At 46.7% G+C, this 25,425-nt stretch overlaps 1 protein-coding gene across 18 annotated transcripts in view; it reads right to left on the bottom strand.

The window, feature by feature from the left end:
• Nucleotides 1–25,425, bottom strand: part of MARK2 (microtubule affinity regulating kinase 2) — a 360,709-nt gene that overhangs the window by 304,267 nt on the left and 31,017 nt on the right. Inside the window, exon 1 of one of the 18 annotated variants that reach the window (XM_032804215.2) lies at nt 24,563–24,626. The exons of the other annotated variants lie outside the window; for them this stretch is intronic. Within the exon in view, the coding sequence (XP_032660106.2) occupies nt 24,563–24,598 (36 nt within the window). The 5' untranslated portion in view covers nt 24,599–24,626. Of the gene's footprint in view, nt 1–24,562; nt 24,627–25,425 lie in introns of those variants that run through there. 18 annotated transcript variants of the gene reach the window in all.

Here is a 25,425-nt window from a genome sequence, read left to right as displayed (position 1 = left end):
ACAGTCATCTCCTGCTCCTCCAAGGCCACCACTAAATTAGCAGAGGCTGGAGATAACAAAAGGCTGTTGTTTAAGCCTTAATGGAAGCTCTGCCAACTGGGTAGAGGCTAGATAGACAGAGGACTCCAAGCCAAGGGCACTTCTGAGGAAACACTGAACAGCCTCTATTGTGCTGTTTTATTTTGGACACCTTGCACCAAGGACAGATGGTGGGCCCACACCCCTTACACACCTAAACACCTTGCAAAGACCTAACATACCCTGTTCTATAGCCCCTTCCAGACAAGAAAAGCCACTTCTGGTGGCTGGCACATAGCTAGCCCATGCTGGGTAGCTGGGGAGGGAGTACTGCAATGAGTCCCACTAATGTGATGACCCAGAGGATCTGGTGTCCATTAAGACCAGCCAGGAGCTCTGTCTAGAAGCCTCACGCTGGAACTCTTGTCCCGGAAGGAGAGAGGGTTGGTATTTCAACCTGCGGAGCTGGGGGGAGGCAGGGCTCATACATAAGGCTATGTTTTAGTCACAGGTATTTTTAGTAAAGTCACAGACAGGTCATGGGCAGTAAACAAAAATTCACAGCCCGTGACTTGTCCATGACTTTTATTAAATATACTGGTGACTAAAACAGGGGAGGGGAAGCTGCCCAGGGGCCCACAGGTGCTGGGGCAGGGCAGCCTGGGTACTGGTAGGACAGGCAGCGGCACGTAGCCTGGTACCCCCGCTGGTGCTGGAAGGGGGTGGTGCTTACTTGAGGGGCAGCTCCAACTCGCATTGCCTGCAGGCGGAGGCAGAGCACAGAGCTACCTGGCCACACCTCTGCCTAGCAGCTGAGCGAGGGGGGATGTCCCCACTTCTGACGAGCCCCCCCCAAGTAAGCACTGCCCAGAGCCCGCCTCACCCCATCCCAAGCCTCAATCCTGTTCCCCCTCCCACACCCAATCTCTGCTGCTGGGAGATAGGGGTGGGCACAGTGGCCTGAGACTGCCCCAGCAGCGGCCGATGCGCGTGGCACAGGGGATGCCTGAGCTGCCTTAAGTCAGGCGCACAGGCCGCTGAAAAAGTCAAAGGTCATGGAACCCGTGACAAACTTGCAGCCTTACTCATGTACAGAATCCTCACAGCCCTGCTGCCTTTTCCTGGCGCCTGAATTGCCACTATAAGGAGGTTTCCGCTGCAATATGTACAGAGCTATTTAATTCTACAGTCTCTGGCTGGCACAAGATATTCCCAGGACCACTGTGAAAAAGCAAAGATTCTCAATCTTCATTGCACTGCAACCCCCTTCTGACCATAAAAATTACTACACAACCCCAGGAGGAGAGAAGGGGGACCAAAGTTTGAGCACACCCAAGCCCCACTGACCCAGTCAGGGTGACGGGTGAAGCTGAAGCCCAAGGGCTTCTTCCCCAAGTGGGGGGCCTGTAGCCTGAGTCCCAACATACAGAGCTGAAACCATCAGGCTTCAACCTTGGGTGGTGGGACTTGTGCTTCGGCCCCAGCCCCCAGCAAATCTAAGCCAGTCCTGGTAACCCCATGTTGTGACCCACTTTGGGGCCCCAACCCTGTTTGAGAACCGCTAGCATAGAGTGTTAAATTACTCAGCAGCACCGCCTGGTAACAAGGCAGCAAGACTACCATGCACACACTACAACTGGCTATTCCTCCCCTTGCATCCCCTCTCCTCCAGCCCATTAGACCTTCCCCTAACTTCCCGGAGAGATTAACAAAGAGCAATCTTCCCTAAGGTAAGGCCATGTGTTCCATGTCCCATGTGGACTCCAGAATGTTTAGTAAGTGCTGTCCCCCTGAGGAATGACAGCATGGCCACCTCCCATTAATATGCTCAAGCAGTGGTCCAGTAGACTTGCAGATGTGTCCACTAAAACTAATACCTTGCTACTTGAGCTTTAAATGGTAGTAATCAGGGATTTGCAGCCACTGAAAGTCTCTTACCATCATTTGCTCAACAACCACCTTTTATCTTCTTTCTGCCCCTCCTCCAAAGTCTTCCACCTGGCACTTGGAGCAGAAAAACTCAGACCTCTTGCATACGCTTTGAGTCAAACAGGCGGCAGCTCCGATTAGGGTGGGATTTAAGAGCCAAAGAGGCCAGCCTGACCGTCCCTGCGCTCTTAAGCCAAAGGAGCAGCCAAGGCATCTGCTCAGACAGAGAACAGCTGCTCGCAACCCTACCCCAGCCATGGCTAGGATGTCAAGCACAAACTCCCAAGTAGACATACATCAATCTGATTTCAAGTAAATCCTGCATGACATGAAGAAGGTGCAGCCACAGGGCAAGCAGGCCTGGGTCATTCTGGTTTGCAGACAAGGGACCATCACTGAGGCAAATTTCTTGGCACAGCTCGCTAGTTATTTGACCACTGCTTTTGGGGTTGCCAGGAAAAGATGTGAGAAGCAAAGAACAGTGTACAATTGAATTCAGTCCAGCCTCACAACAGGCTGGTGCTAGGGAGGCAGTATAGCTTAGTGGGTAGGGCACTGAGTTGGGACTTTGGAGACCTGGATTCAATTCCTGTCTCTGGGAATTGACCCCAAGCCTGGTGTTTCTGGCCTGCTGGGTGACCTTGGGCAAGTCCCCTCATTGTAACTCAGTTTTCCCCTCTGTAAAATGGGGATAATGATACATAGCTCCATTGTAAAGTGCTTTGAGATCTACGAATGAAAAACACCATGTAAAAGCTAGATTACACTATAATTATGGAACACCCCATCAAATATCAGAACTTCAGATGTCCTAGGCTGCAGTTCTTGGAAGCAAAGTATACAGTGTATCTGTTACTGTCCCAGTTTCCACACAAATGGATATTCACAAAAGGTACTGTATGTAGGTTTGGCAGAATTCATTTTTTTAAAACAGTTTTAACAGATAATATGGATGTTCTACGCATTTTTTAAATTTTTATCAATTGACATTTTCACAAATCACAGGAAATTACGTGCGGGCACAATTATTTAATGACAACTGAAGTTGAGATTCAAAAAGTTAAAGCTTTATTGCCATTAAAACAAACTATCAACATTACGTGTCAAAATATACTAAGTAAATATCCTTAAATCAAACTCCAGTAAGTTCTCAAGGAGCATCTTTCTTACTCTGCCTATCTATAAATTTTCTATCATCATGGATGGAAATATTTTTGCACTGGTTTGTATACACATGGCAAAATTAATATTTACAAGTAAAAACCTCATCCTTCCAAGCCAACTTACCTGCACTACTCCGTCCCTCTGACTCCCCCATTCCCATAGGCTCTGAGCACCTCAAGCTTAAATGTATTCATCCTCCCATCACCCCTGCTTGGAAGCCCTATTATCCCCATTTTACAGATGGACAGCGAGGTACAGACACTAAGGACAAAATTTTCAAAATCACCAAAGAGGGATGAAGGAGCCCAACTCCTGTTTTCAGAAGTGATATGAACACCAGAAGTCTCCTGCTGACTAAGGCTACTAAGTGCTTGAGTCACTTTTGATAATGGCACTTAGAGAAATTTTCAGAAGTGCACAAGTTATTTAGGAGCTTGAGTGACTTGCCCAATTCACACAGTGAATCTGTGGCAGAGCAGGGACTTGAACCTGGGTTTCCCAAGTTCCAGGTCGGGGCCCTAAACACTGGGCGATCTTTCCTGCTGCAATCCTTGGAAGTGACATCCAAAAATGTATGCACTGCAAAACACCCCAATTTCCACCATCCTGGCTATTTATCCCTCTAGGAATGCACTGGAAGTCTGCACACAACCCTAACTATAGGAAACACTCTAATGCAACTTCATCAATAGCAGAGGGAGAGCAAACAAGGCCCAGACAACATAGAACAAACAGTTCTAGTTGAGTTTGAGAGGGGACAGGAGAGAGCTGAGGAAGCAAAGAAATTGGGGAAGGTCATTCCAGGTGACCAGAACTGCAGAGCAGGCTCTTGACAGCCAAGAGAGTGTTGGAAAGGGTAAAAGAACTGAGTGCTAGAAAATCCCAGGTGAGAAGGGTGGCCTTTGAATGGTCTTATCCTGACCGGGGTCCTATGGCATTACTTTGTTTATTCTTCTATTTGAAGCTACTACTGCCAAACAGGAGAAGAGAATTTTCCCTCTGCCAGGCCAATGTGCAGGCTGGACCATGCTGAGTTTAGTCATATCAGCTGTTTTGCAGGATCTACTGAAGAACTAAGTGTGAAACAGCTGGCTGGCACCCACTGCCCTTGGATGAGACTCTCAAGCCCCATCTAGTCCACAACTGCTCCTTCAGTGCAGCTCCAAGGCTCTACACAGCCAAGCAATAGGGCTTCAGCCTCTTCCCCAGGAGATATATGTCTGTGCCTAGACTTGAGACTCCCAGGGGAAGCCCCAATAGCCATTGCAATCTACACTTATGATCTCCTCCGCTTCCAGAATTCTTTACAACTATGGATTTTTGCTCCCAGGAGTGGGTGTTTAAAAGCAGGGACAGAACCCAAGTGTCAGCACAGAACAAGGCACCAGACGCCACATTTCTCCAGATGTCGCTTTACTGCGGACTGACATGAACGGGCCAAGGGTGCGGATTCATTCAAGCTCTGAATCTCTGAAGTCAAAATCTACTCGACAGTGTCTTCTTTCAGAAGACTCACTGACAGTTCCCCGTGCGATGCTGTGGAAAAGAGCTAGTGTGATTTTTGGATGTATGAAGTGGGGAGCAGCAAGTAGAAGCAGAGAGGCAATTTCATCTCTGTATACACCATTGGCGAGACTACACCCAGTTCTAGTGTCCAAATTTTAGAACTGATGCTGAAAAATTGGAAAGGGTGCAGAAAAAGAATCAAAAAATGATGTGAAGGTGAGAGAAAAAGCCTTATAGTGAGATGTCTAAGCTAAGACTGAGTTCTTTATCCAAAAGATGGAGAAGTGACTTGATCACAGTGTACAAGAACCTTCACAGGGAGAAAACACTGGGTACAAAAGGGCAGAAAAAGGTATAACAAGAACCAATGGCTGGAAGCTGAAGCCAGACCCATTCAGATCAGAAATAGAGCACCTTTTAACAGAGCAGGTGACTGACCAATGAAAAGGCTCCAAAGAGAAGTGGTGGATTCTTCATCTCAAATCCAGTCTGGGTGTCATTCTGAAAGATGCTATAGCCTAACTCAAGCTACTGGGCTCAATACAGGGATTGGGGGAAAACTCTTCAGCCTGTGAAAAACAAGAGGTCAGACTGGATGATTTAATGGTCCCTATTGGCCTTAAACTCTGTGGATCTGTTAAGATTATCTCAGGCTTTGTTTACCTCCAAGGTATACCCGAGGGGATGTTAGGGGATGTCCACACTGGTGCTTCCTCAGCAACACTTTTGTTGTTCAGGAGCGCTCTCCTGACAAACAGCAGCTACACTGTGTGGCTTTTAGCGGCACGGCTGTAGTGGCACAACTGTGTTGCTAAAAGCCTCATAGTGTAGCCATAGGCTTTGTCTCGTTAGTTAACTGTGGTTCATTGACCATTGGTGGCCTGACGGAAAGCTAGATAGGTACCGGATCATATAGGATATATTTCCACGTTCAAGGAAGCTAAAAACACATTCCTAACATTGCTTTTCCAAATTACCACAGGGATGTTCTTTGAACCCCTCCCACTGGTGAAGGGGACCATGCAATCCTGAGCAGGAGGGGAAGCGCCTATTAAGATGTGGCCCACATCCTGACAAAGTTAACTCATTCTTATTTGGATTGAGCACCAGATACTGGCAATAATGAGCACAGAGAGGTTTGTAAACCCCTCTGTTCCAGCTGCCATCAGGATGTAGAGTCCGAGGTGATGCATGCAGACTCTCCAGCAACCTGCCTTACCCTGTTTTCACCTTGAAGCCCAACCCAAAACAGGAATACACTGCCCATGTTAGATGTACAAGACAACGAGGACAGCTGGATCACTGGAAGGCAGTATTTGGGAAGAGACTTTAAAAATACAGCTGCCCGTGCCTTATTCTGAGGTAGCAGTCACACATGCAGGTTGTTGGATAGGGAATTTTGCATTGAAGCATCATATCTGGCCCCTGGATTTCATCATCGTGCTTTAAGGGACACTATCAACTTAATGATGCTACTGCTTGGAAATGTTTACCCTTCTTTTAGCTGTAACTGAGATGACTGACTACTTTTGTTTACTTTGTGCATTTCACAGCACTTGGCACATGGTCTGCTTCGCCATTAGCTGGAGGTAGCCATTTCCCTTGGGGTGGGTCTTTCAGAAGGTAGAGAGAATTTGGAGTGGGGGTTCAAGTAGGAAATGGTAATTGAAAAAAAAAACAACAACACAACACACACACATTGGGAAGAAGATTCAAGGATGAGTGTTGTACCTGTAACCATCTTAAACGACCTGGATTTCAAGTTGGTGCCCCTTTTATGTGCACAAATGCCATAGATTAGTTCCTAAACCTCAAAAAAAAAAAAAAAGATTAGATATGTAATGGATAATGAGAACCTATAGTCACATGAGAGCAAGTAAGAAAAATTTGTAGTGATACAAATCTTCGTGCTTCAAACTGGAAACCGACTGCTAACAGACAAGGTTTAGGAGGAAAGTTCTGTTTGGGGCAGCTTATTTCATAACTGTCCACTGCAGGGTTTCTCGCTCAGACCTCCAAATTTCATCCATGGATCTCACAGCATTTTACAGATGTCAGTATTGTTATCCCCATTTTACAGATGGCAGAGTGATTGCCCAGAGCCCCCCCATTGGGCCTGTGGTAGAACTGGAAATAGAACTAAGTCACAGTCCAGCGCTCTCTCTGCTAGACATAGACAGAACCACTATCTGGAGATTTGTACGTTCCTCCACTAGTCAAATAAAGTAAACGTCAACTCAGTGCTGGTCTATATGAGAAAGTGAAACCCAAGGTGATAATTTAAACAGATTGCATTAAACCAGTGAAAATTTCTCATGGATGCTCCAATTTAGGTTTAAAAGGTGGCTTTTTGGAGGTTTAGCTTCAGATGACTGGGAACAGATTTAGGATAAACATGTTTAAAAAAGCATGAAAGTGACCTAAGAGCCTCCATCCTGTCAAGAGCCAGGACCCCTCAAAGAACTCCACTGCACTTTTGAGAATGGAACTTGGGCACTTTCAAAAACCTGACTCTCAAGCTAACCCAAAAGAAGCCATTTTTAAATCAAATTAAGAGTGTCCACACAGAGACCTGCACCAGACTGAAAACAAATTTAGCGAAATGCAACTCATTCCTTAAGTTTCACTCCCATTCCAGGACAAGGAAACCGTTGTAGGGGATAATTCAACAGAGCAAACCAATGTTTAAACACATTGTAAGCTGTTTGGGGTAGGAGTTCTCTCTTATCTGTACAAAGGTTAGCACAATGGGGTCCTGGTTCATGACTGGGCTCACAGGTGCTATTGGAATATAAAGAAAGGCACAAACAAAGCAAAGCAGAGATTGGGACCAGAGAGTCATGGCATGAAGCCAACACTCCTCTTCCTCGGTTCAGTTTTGGGTTGGAGGGAAGACATTTCCGAGAGTCAGGTTACCACTTCCTGCACTAAAGTGAACAGGTTATGCCACCTGCTTCACGCTCCTCACAGTAGGACAAGTGTGACTAGCCCTGACTAGCATCCCTGGGAAGATTACACACAGTGACAGCAATGAGTGCAAAGCTCAGGATTGTCAAACTGAAATACCTCTCTCGCTTGACTGGTTACTCTCAGAGCTGTTCTCTCCCTGACTCAGCACAAGGAGGAGGCCAGGCCATGACATGTCTTCCCTGGAGCCTGAATTAGACACCACTGCTCCAAGGCAGGATTCACAGCACTCTCAATGGGGTGTTGCTCGCAGATTATCTTCTCCTTTTTCCAGGAAGTCTGGATCTGATGCTTGAATAGTCAGTGGACTGCCACAGATCTCTGTTACCACAGTAACGCAATATGCCATCAGTCACTCCGGCAGAGAGATTAGCTCAGGATACCTCTTCACTAGAGTGTTACCTTGGGCTCTCACCCAAGGATTCCTCTCACTCCCGCCACCTGGTCTACACATAAATCCCTCTCACACAAGCTTTGTGTGCTTTCAAATGGGGCTGGCTGGCCCATCCTGGCCTATAGGCTAAAACCCAAGTGAGACTTCTACTCAGGTTGGTAAGCTGTCCACTTTGCACTGGGGATGCAGACTACCTCACTCAAGTGCTGATCACTGTACAGTGTGTCTTTCCCACAATTATGTCCTGGGCATCTCCCACAGTTCACTGGGGAAGAATCAGAATGGCTCAAGCTCATCACAGCATATGCCCCCAGAAGTCCTAGTCACACACGGAGAAATGCAGCACCACTGAGGAGAGAATCACTTGGGTGGGGCTTTGCTGGGTGGCTACTTGCACCTAGGCTAGGTTAACATGGGTGCTCAAACTCTAGTGCCCAACACCCATGTTAAGTCGGCAGTGAAGTCATACCCTCAGGGAGATTAATGGTGAGGCTTCCTGCCTCATTACTAGTTCAAATACAGCTAGCGACAAATCACAAGAGAAGGCTAGTTGGGTGGCCTACAGAAAAGGCTCTACTGGGCTCAGTCGGGTTCCTACCACGACAAGTCAGTGTGTGTGTGAGAGCAAGAGCAAGAGTCCACTGGTATAACTGGTCCTTCTCTGACAGAGGCTGCCAGTAAATGACATGGAGCCCCATGACACCACCACAAGGCATGCATTAACCTCTCCAAAACTCAAGGTACAATGGGGACCTGCTTGAGGTCAGCCAGCCAGCAGAACCCTGCCACTGAGTAAGAACCTCCAGGATTAAGCTTCCAACTCCCTTATGCGGCTGTTCCCTTCCCTGGCCAACCTGGTTACTGCAGTAAGTGTCCATCTCCTTATTGCACCACCTTCCCTTGCATCTCTTGCTCCATGCACATGTCCAAAGAGAATAAATAAAGAGAAAGGCATTACTTCTGGCAGGACAGGGGCACAAATAGAGCTTATCTTCAATTAAAAATCACTCGCTAAAATAAAGAGAGAAAATACTCTGAGAGCAAAGAGTAACCGAATTTAGAAGAAACCTCAAGACAGCTTTTCTGGGACAGCAACCACTCTTGCAAACCAGCTGTATTATGCAGAAATAATCAAAAAGTGAGGAATAGCTTTGCCTGTTGTATGATAGGATCTAGGAATTCTAATGTAATTACTTCTAGGAGAATGGCCTGAAAAATCATCTTCTGGAACAGCTGCAATTGTCTCTATTCCCAACGTGACTCTGCTACATACAGGCTGGTGCTTTGAAACATGTGAAGCACCATATTCTAGGTACAATTCCATTTGTTCCAGAGCAGTGGGGGAAGGAATGGGCTTTAATGGAAACCTCATTTGAAATCCCAATATACCCTTCAGTTATAAGAACCTACCACCCCCCACTTCCAATTATTAGCATTTATATTGTAGTAGCACCTAGAAACTTCGGTCAGGATGGGTCCCATTGCGCCTGGTACCGCACAAACAAAGACATTGACAGGCCTTGCCCAAAGATCTTAAAATCTAGGAGACAAAACATACTAAGTGGGTGAGACCAAACGAACAGGCTGGTACATAACTCTTAGCCAATTGGGAGCTGGGATCACAATTCAGTTACTGGCGAAATCAAGTGGGCAGAGTTTTCGTAGTTGCATGGGAGTGTGTAAGAAGTGCCTGGGTCCAATTTGTGCCATGTGTGTCTCTGATTAAATGCCAAGCCCACCTTGTAAAGAAAGAAAGGAACAAAACCATTATGGTATTTGTATGACTTCCATTGCCATAGCATCTGACAATCTTCAGTGCATTCATCCTGACAACACAGGGAGACAAGGGAGTGCTATTGCTTGCTAAGGCTCTAGGCACTGCTACAATATAATAATCCATTCAGTGTTCCAGTAGGGAAACCGAGGCAGAGATTAAGTGACTGCCCAAAGGTCAGCAGCAGAGCAGGGAACTGAATCCAGATCTCTCAACCCCCTAGCCATTGGGCTATCCTTCCATTCCAACATTGTACAGAGTGTCAACTGTGCAGCTGGCACAAGGCAGTTATCCTGCATGCTTCTCTTCACTTAGTCTCTCAAAGGTCTCCACATGACCTTACCGAACTGTTGACAGTAAGTATTTCATAGAGTTTAAATCCAGAAGGGACCATTAAGATCATATAATCGGACTTCCTGATTACCACAAGCCAAAGAATTTCACCCAGTTACTCTTGTGTTGAGCCCAAGTAACCACAGGAGGTAGGAATAATAGGCCAGGCAGCTGTCACCACCAGACACCGGTTTTGGCGGTTTGCATGGGCGATTCAGGGGGAAGTTTTTGTTTATTATTATGCCCGATTACGGTTCCTGGGCAGCTAAGGGGGCAGTATGTGTTACTCAGCTTCCTAGGTTCATAAATAATCTCCCTGGACTCCAGGAAGCTGAGTAACACATACTGCCTGGACTCCAGGAAGCTGAGTAACACATACTGCCTCCTTAACCACCCTGGAACCTGAATGGCTCATATAAAAAGCTCAGGTTCTTCAAGAAGAGACCAGAGCTCTTCCCACGGGGTGGCTTAGGCTCTCAGGAGGGGAAGCGTGGGGCGGATGGGGCTCCTCTGGCCATCGGGAGGCTGACCTGAGGCTCTGGGCTCCAGCCATGAGGGAGGGAGGCCTTTGGTGGAAGGAGTGGGGCCAGCCTCTGCAAAGGGGGCGGGGTCCACCCATCGCCCCAGGCATGTAACAGGTTAGACTAAAGCATTTCAGTTCTCAGGAGATTAAACTGTTATATGCCAAAGGCAGGAACAGGAGACCTCAAGGGGTCATCAATATTTGAGCCCCCTGCAACGGCAGGGAATTGATTTAGGTAAGACATGACCAGATGTTCCTAGCAGGTCTGAAAAGGCCAGGAAGCATCTCTCATATTGTCTCCATTGCTATGAAAAGGGCCTGTCTGACCCAGCAATGCCCAGGACAGATTTGAAGGGAAGGATGTCTGTCACACTGAGACTAAGCAGGTTCCAGGTGTAGCATTAAAGACAGCATGGAGAAGTGAGTGTAAGGGGTATACAGAGTGAGTGGTTAGGTGTCAGAAGCTAGGAAAACAAAGGGGCACTGTGCTATAGGAAAATAAAAGGAGATCAGATGGACACTGGAGGAGAATCATGTAGCGCCACCAGGATTAGGAACTGACACTTGCTGTGGAAGGCAGGAAGCAGCCAGTGGAGAGATTCCAAGCACCATGCTACTATCATTACTGGTATTACAGGAGCCCCATTGTCTTAGGCACTCTGCAAATAGAACAAAAAGACACTCCCTGGGCCAGAGTTTATAATCCAAGTATACTCGGTTCAATAGTAGCTTTGAGGGCAGGAAAAGTAGACATCTACACTATCCAAAAGCAACCAAACTCTTGGGTTCCCTTGGAGAGAGACATGGCCTAAACACAGGCCTAGAAGACAGGAATTCCTATCCCAGTTCACACACCAACTGTTTCCCCAGGCCTGTGGGTGAGTCATGAAGGCTGCATGCCTTAGCATTACCATCCGAACAATGGGGATAATGGTAGGCATGCCAAGGATTAGATCATGTTTACATAAGGTGTGGAAGAGGAGGAATGTTGGATGAGAGCTAGCCAGCACAAGACTTGCCTTTGAAAACTCCTGACACCAATTCTGTCCTTTTAGAATTCCAACAGCTGGCACCATAGCTCTGCAGAACACACAGCTTGACATCTCTGTGAGATGAACAGATACCCTCCCTCCAAGCGGCAGGGGGCAGTCAGTCAAGCCCAGAGGAGGTTACACATGAGAGTTTATGTTGCAAGCTTAGCACTGTGCTGCATTGCCATTTCAGACTCTGATGCAAGGACTACTTCTGGATAGCAGCAAGCATTCTCGCCACTGTTTACAGTATTATTGCAAGGGGCACGGCTCTTCTAATTTTTTATTCAATTTTTATCATAAGGGCTTATCAGATGCCTCAAGTCAATGAAATGATAAACAGCTTCCTCCAGACAAGCACATTCCATGCAGCTAGCCAGAGGGCTGGTCAGCAGTCTAGAACTGCTGACAGCAGCACTGTGGAAGAACCATCCTTTGCAACAGTGCCCTGTCTGCAAGTGCTCAGCTCTTAACACCAGGGAGAGTGGCTAGTGGCTAGAGCACAGGGACTACAGACGGGACTTCTGGGTCTAAAGACTCCCTGTTGTGATCTTCAGCAAGGTACCAGCCCCCCTTGGCACCTCTGTTGCTCAATCTGTAAAATGGAGGGAGATGATCACCCCACTGCAAAATATGGAGAATCCTCACGTAAAAGGCATTACAGATGTTTAGCATTACTAGGCTGGGCTGGCTGTAGCTGTTACAGTGGACACCTCGGTCATTACCCTACTCCCACGTTGAGGTATTTTCATAGGTGAAGAGGAATTCACATAGGAACAGAACCCAAGTATCTTAACTTCCAGAGCCTTCCTCTAACTATTAGACATGCTCATTCCCCACACAACATGGAAACCCAGAAAATAACCCGTTTCTGAGAGCAAAAAGAAATGGTGTTGGGTGATATTTAAAAACAGACACTGGGGTGAGCTTTGCTTCTACTGCCTTGAATGGGCAGCTGCAGCATAATGCCTGCAGCACTGAGCCACAGAGACGGTGGGAAACCTCTTGCTGTGAGCATGTCACGCAACAAAACTGCCCATTGTTACTATGTGCTGTGGCAGATTTGATTTATTGTGACAGGCATGTCCAAGAATAACCCATTATCATCCCCATAGCTGGCTACCGCATCTATATGGACCAGGCACTTCCTGCACAAAGGTGGTTTTCGGCCTGCCCCTTGAGTGCACAGACAGGTAAGCAGCAGAACGGTGTAACAGCTGCATTAAGGCTATTTCCTCGCCTACTTTAAAATGAGCGTCTGCCAAGGTAAAGAGACAAACCTAAGGAAGCCCTAGAGCCAAGTTTGCGAGAAAACCTCAGGGGAGGGAGAGAGGAAGGCACAGAACTGAAATACTACAACAAGCCACAGACCTACAATGGGGTGGGGTCAGGGGCAGCCTCCATTTGAGGCCTGAAGGAGGGAGAAGACGAAGGAGAAATGTGAAGTTAACACCAGCTACAGGTCATCCTTTTCCAAACTGGGTGTATTATGCGTCTGAGAAATAGATAAATACAGAAAAACTAAAAATGTATTTTATACCGCATTCCTCACCTTATTTGGAGTAGGTTTTGCTGCAGCACGTATGTCTCTTGCTCTCTTACTATGGGAAGGGTCCAAGCTTCCTCCAGTAAAGCTACCTTCCACCTCTCTCCCCTTCCTACTCCAGGCTTATTCTGCGCTAAAGTTAAGCCACAATTCTCTGCAGTGCCCACAGACCGTTTGCAATCCAAGTATATTTTGCTTCACTCCTAGTTTATGTAGTGGGGCCGAGGGGAGAGAAAGACACACCAGGTGAGTAAGACCAACAAGGGGTGAGAGGGTGGGGGGAGAGAAAGAGAGAAGTGAAACTGATGAGGGAACACACTGGGCCCTGCCTGCTGGCACTCTGGGGAGCATGATTCTAGTCAGTTTTGCTTGCTGACAGCTGGTGCTGCCTCAAAACAGATGCACTCTAAAGACTTTGTGCCAGATTTTTTATATATTTTATTTCTTCCTCTCATTCCATCAGCAAGGGATTAACAAGGTTCAGGTCTGATTCCAGTGGCCTGGAAATGGTAAAATATTTATATATATGGGCCTATAAAATAAATCCTCCGTACTTGAGCATTCCATTTAAAAAAAATCAAAAAAAAATCACCTTTTACTGAAAAAAATCAGTACTAATAATACAAGGTTAATTAAAAACATCTCAGCACTTGCAACCCTAGACTCACAGCTTGAAAAACATGAGGGTGCAGGGAAGAGAATATGCAAAAGGCACCTTAATTGAGAATACCTTGCCCAGGTTGTTTGCAGTGGTGTTGTAGCTATGTTGGTAACAGGATATTAGACAGACAAGGTGGGTGAAGCAATATGTTTTATTGGATCAACTTCTGCTGATTGTTCTTCAGGTCTGTGTAGCTCAAAAGCTTGTCTCTCTCACCAGCAGAAGTTGGTCCAAGAAAAGATATTACCTCACCCACCATGTCTGTCACAAGTACCCATATATGCAAATCTAAAGTCAATGAACTCAGGAACAACGTGTCTAATCTGAAGGCATGACCAGAGGAATAGTCCCACTGATATACAGGAACCTAACCTCTATACCTTTTAAAGCCAAAACAAGGGCAACCAAATCAGTGCGTGGGCACAGGAAGATCAGTTACCATTTTACAGGCATTAACTGGGGAGCTCTTAAGAATAACAGTCAGGAGATAACTGCATTGATTTGCAGTTTTGGGGAAGGGGACAGACGTCGGAAGTGAACAGCTAATATGGGGAATCTTCAAATATTTTCCTGCAACCATAGACAAGTGGAATCATAGCTGGAGCCATGTTTACACTACAGACTCTGCCAGCAAGTTCTGTTGGTCAGGGCATGATCCCTGACTCACATAGCTGTGCCAACAGAAGACCCTAGTGTAGGCACTGCTATATTGGCAAAATTGTGCTTTTACTGGTCTAGCTTGTTTTGCGTAGGAGGGATGGAATAAGCTACACCAGAAAAAGCTTTATGGGGCGAGTGCTTCTACTACAGATATGGCCTTAGATTTCTTACAGAGTTGTATCACTGGAGCCTAACTCATTATGGTAATGAGAGCGAGCGGTGCCTGGTGGTTAGAGTGAAGAACTAGGAATGAGCTCCTGGATTCTATTACTGACACCACAAACTCACAGCATCCCTTTGCCCTGCTATACAATGGCAATAGTGCCCCGCAGGCAAGCTATGGGACCTCATTTGTCAATGCTTGCAAAGTGGTCCGCAGTCTGACAAAAGGGCTAGAAAATGGAATCCCCCCTTCAGAATCAAGAACTCAGTCTCCCAGTTCTTTAAATACAAAGGTTCCAGTGTGTGTCCAATGCCGAGCTCTCCCCAGGGAAGTATGAGCAAACCTGAGCTTGGAGATCTATTTGGTGCCTGATGCTGCTTTCGATTTGCATTAACAGCCTCTGGACATCTCCTGCTGTCCTGTTTGTGTGTTCACTGCAAGAACAGCTTCAAAAGGGATTTTTCCAGTACCTCCAAAATATCACCACTGGGGGCTGGTAACCATGCAACCAACCATTCACTATCATACACTGTGTCAGATTGTTTTGCCCAGACCAGTTTAGAACTGGAATTAAGTTCTCCACGGTCCAGCCCTGTGGTTTTATTGTTGCTTAATAGATCTCATACTGAGATCACACATCATATACCTGAGAAAATATCAAAATAAGGGGCAATTTTGGCACTTACATATCTCTGAAGACTGGCTCTCAGGCAGCTCCTCTGACAGGCTTCCCAGCTAAAGAGTTTAAACTACGGACACGCTTTTCTGGTAAAACAGATTTATTAACAATCAATGCTTAAGCCTCACGACTCATACTGCATGTGGCACAACAACAGCACCTTCCACACTGTACCATTGTTACAAGGAGCTCTTTATTAATATCAGTTCAGCTCCAACGTCCCTGAGGAATGTTATGCCCATTTTACAAATGTTTCAGGTGTGTCAGAGAGAGAGAGGAGGACAGACTTGCCTGACATCACATACTGAGGCAAGAGCACAGCTGGGAATAAAATCCAGGAGATCTGATTCACAGTCCTCCTTCCCCCAATCCTGGCTCTAATCCACTAGCCCACATCCCTCTTACAGAACTGGAAATAGAACCCAAAAGTCCTGACTCTCAGCCCAACCCTCTTGCTCTAACTGGCTGGAAGTTAAAGCCAGACACATTCAAATTAGAAACAAGGCAGAAGAATTCAGCCATGAGAGTCATTCACTGGAACAAACTCCCAAGGGAATTGCTGCATTCTCCATCTCTCGACATCTTTCATCCAGACTAGATGCCTCTCTGGAAGATGCTTTAATCAGACAGAAGTTACTAGGCTCCATACAGTAGAAAATGGGTGAATTTCTCTGACCTGTGGTGCACAGGAGATCAGACAAGATGATGTAATGAACCCTTCTGGCTTTAAATTCTAGGAATCTAACCAGTAGAGTCCACTTCCTTCCTAGGGCAGGAATGGAGCCCAGGAGCCTTGACTCAGTCCTCCCTATTGAACCATTAGCCCACATTCCTTCAGTGGCAAATGTCTCACAGGTTCAAGAGGTTTTAAGGAACCGTAGGATACTATGGGGAATCCAGGCAGAACTCTTCCACTGTGGTAAAGAGCAGAGAAAAAGCTGCCACTGAAGCAAACTGTCAGTGGGATTTTAAATCCAATGAAACATGCATAGGGATAACAGAATCTGCTTAGAAACCCAGTGGGACTGTTGTGATACGTGATTTAGTACAGCCCTAATCCACCTGCTGGTCTGGGGCAGATACCTAACAGCAACAGCACAACTTCCCTGTGGAGCAACAATGGCCATACTAAGTATAAGCTAAATTTATTTCAACTAGAACTGAGAACTGTAACCAATTCACTGCTTTTTCACAGTAGGGACTCTGTATATAGATGAGTGACATTTGCAGAGGGGAACACACACAGCAAGGCAGTAAACATGTCAACACTGAGGTGGCTAAACGAGGATTTAGCCATTAATGTGGCTCACGCCAAAGTGAATTCAACTGTAGCTGGGAGAGTGTTGGGTTTGTCAGTTTCTGGTGTGAAAAGCTTCAGCATTGGGGGTAAGCTATTCCACAGTTGCTATTATTTGGCTAAGCAGCAATATTGAAGCACATTGGACACCTCTGGCCATTAGAGAACACAGCTGTAGCTGACAGTTGTTCTCTCAACGTGAGCAGTTCCAGAATTTTACAGCCATATCAGATTCTAAATCCAAAACACCCTTCTTCGTTTAAACCCTCTGAACCTCATTTCAAACATTGCCCAAGGACTCATATTTGTGTAATCCCCAAAGGATCACGTCTCATCTGTACTAGTGTATATCACCCAGAATTACTTTCAAATCCTGTACGAGTACTGCCCCAGGCACTGCACAGACACAATGAGACAATCCTGTCCTGAAGTGCTTACAATCCAAATAGACGATGCAGTCAAAGGACAGGAAAGGGAAACAGAGGCACAGAGTAGCAAAATGACTTGTCCATGGTCACATGGCAAGTCAATGGCAGAACTCTGAATAAAAGACAGAACTCCATCTCTTAGTTCAGTGCTCTTGCCTTTGGATCAAACTGCCTCCCCACTGCAGATTATGAGAACCTGAATGCTGTGACACTTGTCCGATATGCACCATCTTACACAAATCTTGTCAATTCTCCATGTTACTAGGCTCTCTGCAGGAGTAACTGGTTGATATCACGCCTGTGTTATATAGGAGATCAGACTAGATAATCTCTTAGTCCCTTCTAGACTTAAAATCTAGGAATCCATGTTTAGATGCTCTGGCACAGTGGTCACCAACCCAGCAATTGCGACTGACTGGTCAATCCTGGAGCCTCTGCCAGTCGATCGCAATCTCTGGGCCGCTAAAAGTCCGGCAGCACAGCTGGGCTCAGGCAGGCTGCCTGCCTGCCGTGGTCCCCCGCTGTGCCCAGAAGCAGCTGGCACATCTCTGTGGCCCCTGGGGGTGACGGAGAGGCGGCTCCATGTGCTGCCCTCACCTCCAGCACTGTGTCTGCAGCTCTTGCAGGAATGGGCAGTGCAAGGAGACCCGCTGGCCCCCTTCCCCCCAGGGGCTGCTGAGACATGCCAGCGGCCAGTAGTGTGCAGCCATGGTAGGTAGCCTGGCTGCACTGCCGGCTGGGAGCTACCTGTGGTAAGGGCCTCCTGGCCGGAGTCTACACCTCAAACCCCCTCCTGCACCCCAACCCCCTGCCCCAGCCCAGAGCCCCCTCCTGCACCAAACTCTCTCCCAGAGCCCACACTCCTCATTCCTGCACCCCAACCTCCTGCTCCAGCCTCAGCCAATGCACATCCCACAGTTGAGAACGTTACACTGATTTGTGACAATCCCGGAAGGATTTTGGATCTATAAACCACAAATGACACTAATAAAAAGTAAAATTCATGAAATGGCCAGTGGATACTATGAGATTAAGTGCAGTGTGACCATATGACCTGCACCCAAACTCCCTCCCAGAGCTTGCACCCCACACTTCTGCACCCCAACCCCCTGCCTCAGCCCACATCCCCCCTCCACACACACACTCTGAACCCCTTGGGCCCAGCCCAGACCCTGCACCCCCTCCCACACCCCAACCCCCTGCCCCAGACCAGGGGAAGTGAGTGAAGGTGAAGGAGAGAGCGCGAGGGAGGGAGGGGGGAATGGAGTGAGCGGCGGCAGGGCAGATCCTGGGTTGATCTTAAATGCAAAAAGTGATCTTGTGCGTAAAAAGGATTGGAGACTACTGCTCTGGTATATAGTCTCTAGATGGTCCATGGTTCCTGCTCTAGAATTAGCAACAACATGAGACAGGCACCTGCCCATCATCCAGCTGCAGGGCACAGAATGCTCCTCAGAGGAGAGTTTACCTGCAGGAGCAACAGATTAAGTGGAGACAACAGTCTGGAATCTTTGTTGACTCACGCTACATGCTCAGCTCCTCTCCTGCTGGAGCTCTGGCTGTGTTTGTCTTCCATGGTGTGGGTAAAGCGAAAAATCCCCATTTATGCAACACCCTCTTCCCAACCTCTTCCGCTTATTTAACCTTCCCTCCCACTCGGTTCAAACAGGAAATAAAGGCTTTGAAGATGACTGCATTATAGCATTTCCATGATACTGACAAATTCTCACCAATAGTGAATTGACAAAATAAGACTTAACATGTGACTACTAGAACTACTAATTTTTAATATGACCAGCCTGGAGATATTTTATTCACCCCCTATCATAGGCTATGTAAAAAACACCATCCTTGGAACTACCTATGCCCCTTACTTGTAAAATTCAGCTCTTATTTCATCCAGAAAACTCTAAGCACTTTACAAAGAAAAGTATGAATGATGGCCCTCAGTCTACAGACAGGGAAATGGAGATATAAAGAAGAAAGGAATCCCATGCGTCTTCCCTGTCCACTGTACTGAGCCAGCTCTGCATTCATTCATAGAGTGATCAGATAGAAAAATCAGGACAGGAGGTGGGGGGGGGGGGGTAATAGGATCCCATATAAAAAAAGCCCCAAATATCAGGACTGTCCCTATAAAATCAGGACATCTGGTCACCCTACTCATTCACCTAAACACATGGTTAAACGCTACAGAAAATGCAGAGCTATACTGTGCACAACAGACTCTGGTTGGTCCCTGGGCTACCATGTGCTATTAATTGGAAGAGATACTCCCCCAGCTGATCGATCCATGATATACAGGGAGTATGGTTCAGTGGTCAGCACACCACAGTAATGGAAATCTGGATACCTGGGTTCCACCCTCAGCTCTGTCATCGATTCGCTGCAATACCTTGGGACCTCTCTCTGTGCCTATAAAACTGCGAGGGAGGTCAGTGAAGTTGCCTGGAGTATAGCGAGCACTGTAAATTGCTTGTTCAAGGGCATTACAGATGTGTCGACTACTATTTATGGAGTGCTGTTCAGTATACATGGTGCTTTATGGACACAGGTCTCTGCCCCTCATTAATAAGAGATGCTATTTGGAAGTCATGCTAAGGCCAGAAGTATTTGGGCATAGGCACATGCTGATTAGTTAGAGCCATGGTGATAACTAGAACTGTGTTCATTGGTACTCTGGGGCTAGCCTAGTTCCTTTGTTAACCTGAGGAGATACCAGTTGTAGTCAACAACTAACTGGTGAGGAGGCCAGGGAATGGAGGACAACTGCGTATGCACCATTCCGTTGGCGGCAGACTGCGTGCCAGCAATATGGGAACAGTAGCTTGCCAAGTCTGCAGCTCTTGCTCTTGGATATTCACAAACAGAGGCGGCAGAGGCACGGCAGCAAGAGAGAAATGTCAGCATCACTTCTCAGACAAGTTTACCTGAACACGGAGTCCCCAGTAGGCTGGGTGGGCAGCACGTAAGAATCAGACATACCCTTGGTTCAAGATACTCTCTCCTCCATAGGCTAGAGAGATACAAAGTATATCCTACTATTAATGTGTAGGCTCAGTTTGTGCCAATAGCATTTCTCTTCTTGATTGCAGCTTGCAACGAACCCAACGTGGTGTCCCCTGGAAATAAAACTTCCCACTGCTGCTTATGTATATAGCACCTGCTTTCCTAAAGAAAGGAAAAATTTATGGCCTTATGAGGTGTGAACTCAGTATAACCTCTCTCTCATCACCATCCAAAATTGCTTTGCTGCACACGTCACTGCTGCACACATATTAAGACCCGTTATCCAAGGAGCATGCAGTCTTTTACAAACTTTAATTAAGCTTCTCAGTACTCTGGAAAGCCCAGAGCTTAGTAACTATATTGCCAATGGGTAAGCTAAGGAAGAGACGTGAAGCAACTCATTCAACCTTACTCAGCAAGGCAATAGAAGAGCTGGCTTTGGACGCTGTGGTCACCTGAGCACAAGAGTCCTAGAGTTGAGGCTAGAACCCAGGCATCTTGACTCCCAGTTTCACCATCTTCTAAGCTCTAGATCCTCCCTTCACAGAGTTGGGGATAGAACCCAGGCATTCTGACTCCCAGCTTCCCTGCTTCAGCCATTAAGCTGCACAGCCTTCTACTTGTCCTTAATGTGAAGTTAAGCAGAAGAAAAGAATGAGGGGGGATCTGATAGCTGCTTTCAACTACCTGAAAGGGGGTTCCAAAGAGGATGGATCTAGACTGTTCTCAGTGGTACCAGATGACAGAACAAGGAGTAATGGACTCCATTTGCAGTGGGGGAGGTTTAGGTTGGATATTAGGAAAAACTTTTTCCACTAGGAGGGTGGTGAAGCACTGGAATGGGTGGCCTAGGGAGATGGTGGAATCTCCTTCCTTAGAGGTTTTTAAGGTCAGGCTTAAAGCCCTGGCTGGGAAGATTTAGTTGGGAATTGGTCCTGCTTTAAGCAGGGGGTTAGACTAGATGACCTCCTGAGGTCCCTTCCAACTCTGACAGTCTATAATTCTATGTTTGATGCAAGAACAAATCCATTTAAAAAACCAAATGAAATGATAACGGAAGTAAAAATGCAGAGCCAGCATTGCTCTCCCTAGATCGCGGCTCCTTGCAGTTTCCCTGAAAGGAATTCTGCATGAGTATCTTTGGTGCAGTCCAGACCAGACACCTAGAACAGATTCTTTAGCATTATGCTTGCCCTTAATGTGAAGTCAAGCAGAGGGCCAGAAGAAAGACGGGTGGGATCGCAGCACATATAACTATGAAGTGGGATAAGATGTGCCAGGAAGGAAATTGGGACTTTTAAAAACAACCTGAAATCTCAGTTCAAGTTCCCCACTGTCAATGGCTCAGAGAAATGGCATTCCACCTTGTAGCACAGTGTAGCACTCCTAGCCATGCAACCAGAACAACTGCACCTGCCTCTCCTGCTGCCCTAATAATCAACCATTTGGGGAAGCGTCTTGTGTTTTCCCATGCACCAGTCACCTGTTAGCTGAGGCATGCACCTGCTCACAGAAAGCCAGTGCTGCAGCATAAGCAGTGCTAGAAAGAATGTGGGGCCTAGGAGGAGAAAGGGGAGCACAGAGCTGACTGAAGACAGCGCCAACCATACTGAAGAGTCCATGATCCCCTCCACACTTTCTCTTGGAGCATTTTCCACATATAACCCCTTACCCCCTACTTGCTCCCCACAAAAGCTGTCAATGGATCTTCCAGCCTCATCACTTCAGCTACACTCTGCAACACTCCTACTAAGATAGCTTAACTCGCCAGCTGATTGCTGTATCTCAAACTCCAACACCAACCGCATGGCTGGAAGATAACAGCACTCACATGAACCCACGCAGGCAGACTGTACTCAACTTGTTTACAGGCAAAAGGATTAAAAACGTGAGGTGGGGGGGAAGAGTGTTAGGAGGAGGGGAGACAAAGGAAAGCCAAATCCCACCACTCAAGCCACTGGGAGCTTTAGCAAGGAAATACCAAGAGGGCCCCCTACCAAGAGATCTTTCCAAAGCATAAAGCAGATACCGATCACTGGCACTTACTAGTATGCCAGATGCTGCTTAAGACCAAGTGACCTTGGAGTTATTGCTAACTTTTCACAGCTCCTTGTGCTAACAAAGCAAGGTTACTGGGAAGCAAAACATTCTTCAGCGATAACTTGAGTAAAAAAAGCAGCACTGGCCAAGCGTCAAAGGAAACAAAGCAGATATTTGTGCTGGCTAAAGTGACAAAGCCTGAGCTCCCTCAACTCCCATGGAAGGCAGAGGGAACTGCTGGGGCTCAGCACCTCTGCAGACCTAGGGCAGCATGCGTACCGAATCCCAGGAACTGCTTCCAATCACTATGGGGCACGGAGGCTGCTACTACAAGCCAAAAGGGCCCCTCAGCAGTTAGAGCTTGATATTTAGAATGCAAGCTCTCCAGAACAGAGAGTCTCTCTCCTTACGTGTCTGGATGGCACCTGGTACAACAGGGCTCAATCTTAGTACTAGGGTAGCACCTGCAAGCCCCAACTGAGATCAGGGTCCCATTATGAGGTGCACTTTATTAATATTATGGTAGCACCTAAAGGCTATGAATGCAGACACCTTAATGGGTACAGGTCTATCACATCTTGCACACATTTAACATGCACAATTTCAGCTTTACGTGATCGGCAAAAAAACAAAACAAAAAAGAAATAATTTTAATACTGTACCTGTGGTGCGGGCGATTCCGCCCACCATTACATTCAATGTAATTTTGACTATATGCGATTTTCGCTCTACATGCTGACTGTGGAACGTAACCCCACCCAAGATGTGACAGACCTGTATCTGCAATCAATTGAGGTCCTCAGGGCAGTAAGGTGGTACACAATAATTGGGGCCCCTAGCCTCAGTTGAAGCTTCTAGGGACTATTGTAGAAGCATTACTATTAACGTGCACATCATAATGGGGGCCCTAATCTCAGCTGGGGCCTCTGGTACTACCAAAATAAACATAAACGAACAAACATAAAAAAGCAGCGTTGTTGTAGCTGTGCTGGACCCAGAATACGGGAGAAAAGGCGCACACATCTCTCTGCAACATAGAATCATAGAATATCAGGGTTGGAAGGGACCTCAGGAGGTCATCTAGTCCAACCCCCTGCTCAAAGCAGGACGAATCCCCAAATGGCCCCCTTAAGGATTGAACTCACAACATGTTCACTGAGTCTCCTTTCAGAAGCAACATGGCCTAACAGATTGAGCTGGGCTCATACATTCAATTTCTAATCCCCATTCTGACACAGATGACTGCCAGAACGAAAGTAGAGTCACTTCGCACATCTCGCTTTTCCTGTCTACATAGAGGGGATATCCCCCACAGCACAGGGATGTTTGAGGCTCAATTCATGCAGACTTGCAAAATCGTACTTGTCTCAGCGAGAATTATTTTTGCCTTAGCAAATGAAGCTGTTTATTATCACCCTCATAATACAGTGCCAGAGATGAAATCTGGGGCTAGACTGAGGAGTTCTAAAAGCCTGAGTTGAAGGCACAGGGGCAAATGCCAAGGATTCTTAGAGTAGCAGCCTGGTAACCAACCACACAAAACAGCAGGCCCATAACACCTTGTCAAACGGTTACAAGTATGAACAGCACCAGGAGGTTTAATTTCCACTCAGTGAGACGAGCTGGTGCCATCCTACAGAATGAGCATACAAGGCGATATAGAGGGCCAAACCAGCCTTCCTAGGATCCTACCTTTTGACTCTAGGGAGTTTCAAACATAACATGCCGAGCATTAAGCCATCTCCCAGGTTTTGCACTACTGCAAGTGCGAAAAGACTGAGTGTGTGGATTATTCACCATCACCGAAATAACATGGGGCCACAGTCAGTTCTGCTGGTCAGACTATGCCATATACATCATAAGTAAAAACAGCTGGAGATATAAAAAGCGCCATTACTGGTGAGACTGCACATGCTCCTTGCTCATAGACTCCCATTTGGCACCCTAATTCCAATTCCACTAAAGCTTGTCCCCTGGCAGCTCCTATTATTACATCCTGATTTGCAGATTTCTTGGCTTCTAAGAACAAAGGGAGAGAATGAGGGTGTGCAGTTTGCATTGGGCTAATTAGGGGCTTTAATGTCATTCTGGTCAATAAGATCCCAGAGCAAAGGGGGGTGGCAGGGAGATGAAGTTGGAATGAACAAAGACAACTGAAAAATGCTTATGCCAGGAAAGAAATAACTGGTTTAAAGAAACTCAGTGTTCCATCAGGGGTTCTAAGAATAATTCTGACACACCCAGCCTACATGAAAGCTAGGGTGTTAGTTACAGTCTTGTCACTGAGAAATCCCAGAGACAAAAAGGCAACACCTTGCTGCTCCTATCACTTCTCAGGAGGAGCTAGAATAGGTGTGACAGCTGCAGCCTGCAAATACCCAGCTAGATCCAAAAAAGCACAACCCTGAGACAGCAATTAACTACAGTTCCATGTACTCACTAGCCCATTAATCTTCTTCCATATCCAGGCAGTCATCAGGAGCTGTTAGACAGGCTAGCTCCCGATTCTCATGGCTGGTAACTCTGGTTTGTCCCAACTCCATACAAGAACTGAAAGGTACTTCCCTGTGCTGAGGCACCGCCCCTTTCTCCCCACCATGGCATGGAGGGGAGACAGATTATTTGTTGTTGTTTTTTTAAAAAGAACTTCCTGCAGCTGGGCAGTGCAGAGCAAAAGCAGCTGCACCGTGAGAAACCTGGAAGCTGTGAAAAATGAAACACACAGGGGAAAAAACACACCCCATGATGGTACTCTCTCCCCACCAGAAGAGGGCTGGCATCCTTCCAGGAATTTAAGATACTACTACTTTCACAAAAATTATCAAGGACGCGCTGTGTTCAGGGCTGGGGCAGAACAGGAGGAAAGGGGAGACACAAATCACAAGAATGGGACTCAAAGATGGGTTGAGGAAGCATTGCAGCTTAAGTGGTGCGAGCAAGTATTCCATGGTATCCTTGAGCAGCTAATGACCTAGCTTTCTAGAAGTGAAGAGCAATAAAGAGGGTGGATGTTCAGCACTTCTCTGAAAAATCAGGCTGCTCTAAAGCATCTGAAATTGAACACCCAAAATCACTAGTCACTTTGGCAAAATGTCAGCCAACAGATTCTGATGGTTGAAAACCAAACAAGGTAACAGTTGGAATGATCACAATTGGCAGTGTTCCCAGTGTTGTATACTGCAGTTTCAGTCCCAGACAACTTAATCTCTAGTTCTCTATTTCTTTGGGTCCCCTTGGTTAACACCAGCCTCCCCCATCATCCTTTCAGTTCACATGATCTTAGGTCTTATCTTCAGCAACTGC

This window comes from Chelonoidis abingdonii, chromosome 17, assembly GCF_003597395.2.
Source record: "Chelonoidis abingdonii isolate Lonesome George chromosome 17, CheloAbing_2.0, whole genome shotgun sequence".
Classification (NCBI taxonomy): domain Eukaryota; kingdom Metazoa; phylum Chordata; order Testudines; family Testudinidae; genus Chelonoidis; species Chelonoidis abingdonii.
Note: the sequence above shows the minus strand (reverse complement) of the source record. Positions and strands in the feature narration are given on the sequence as shown.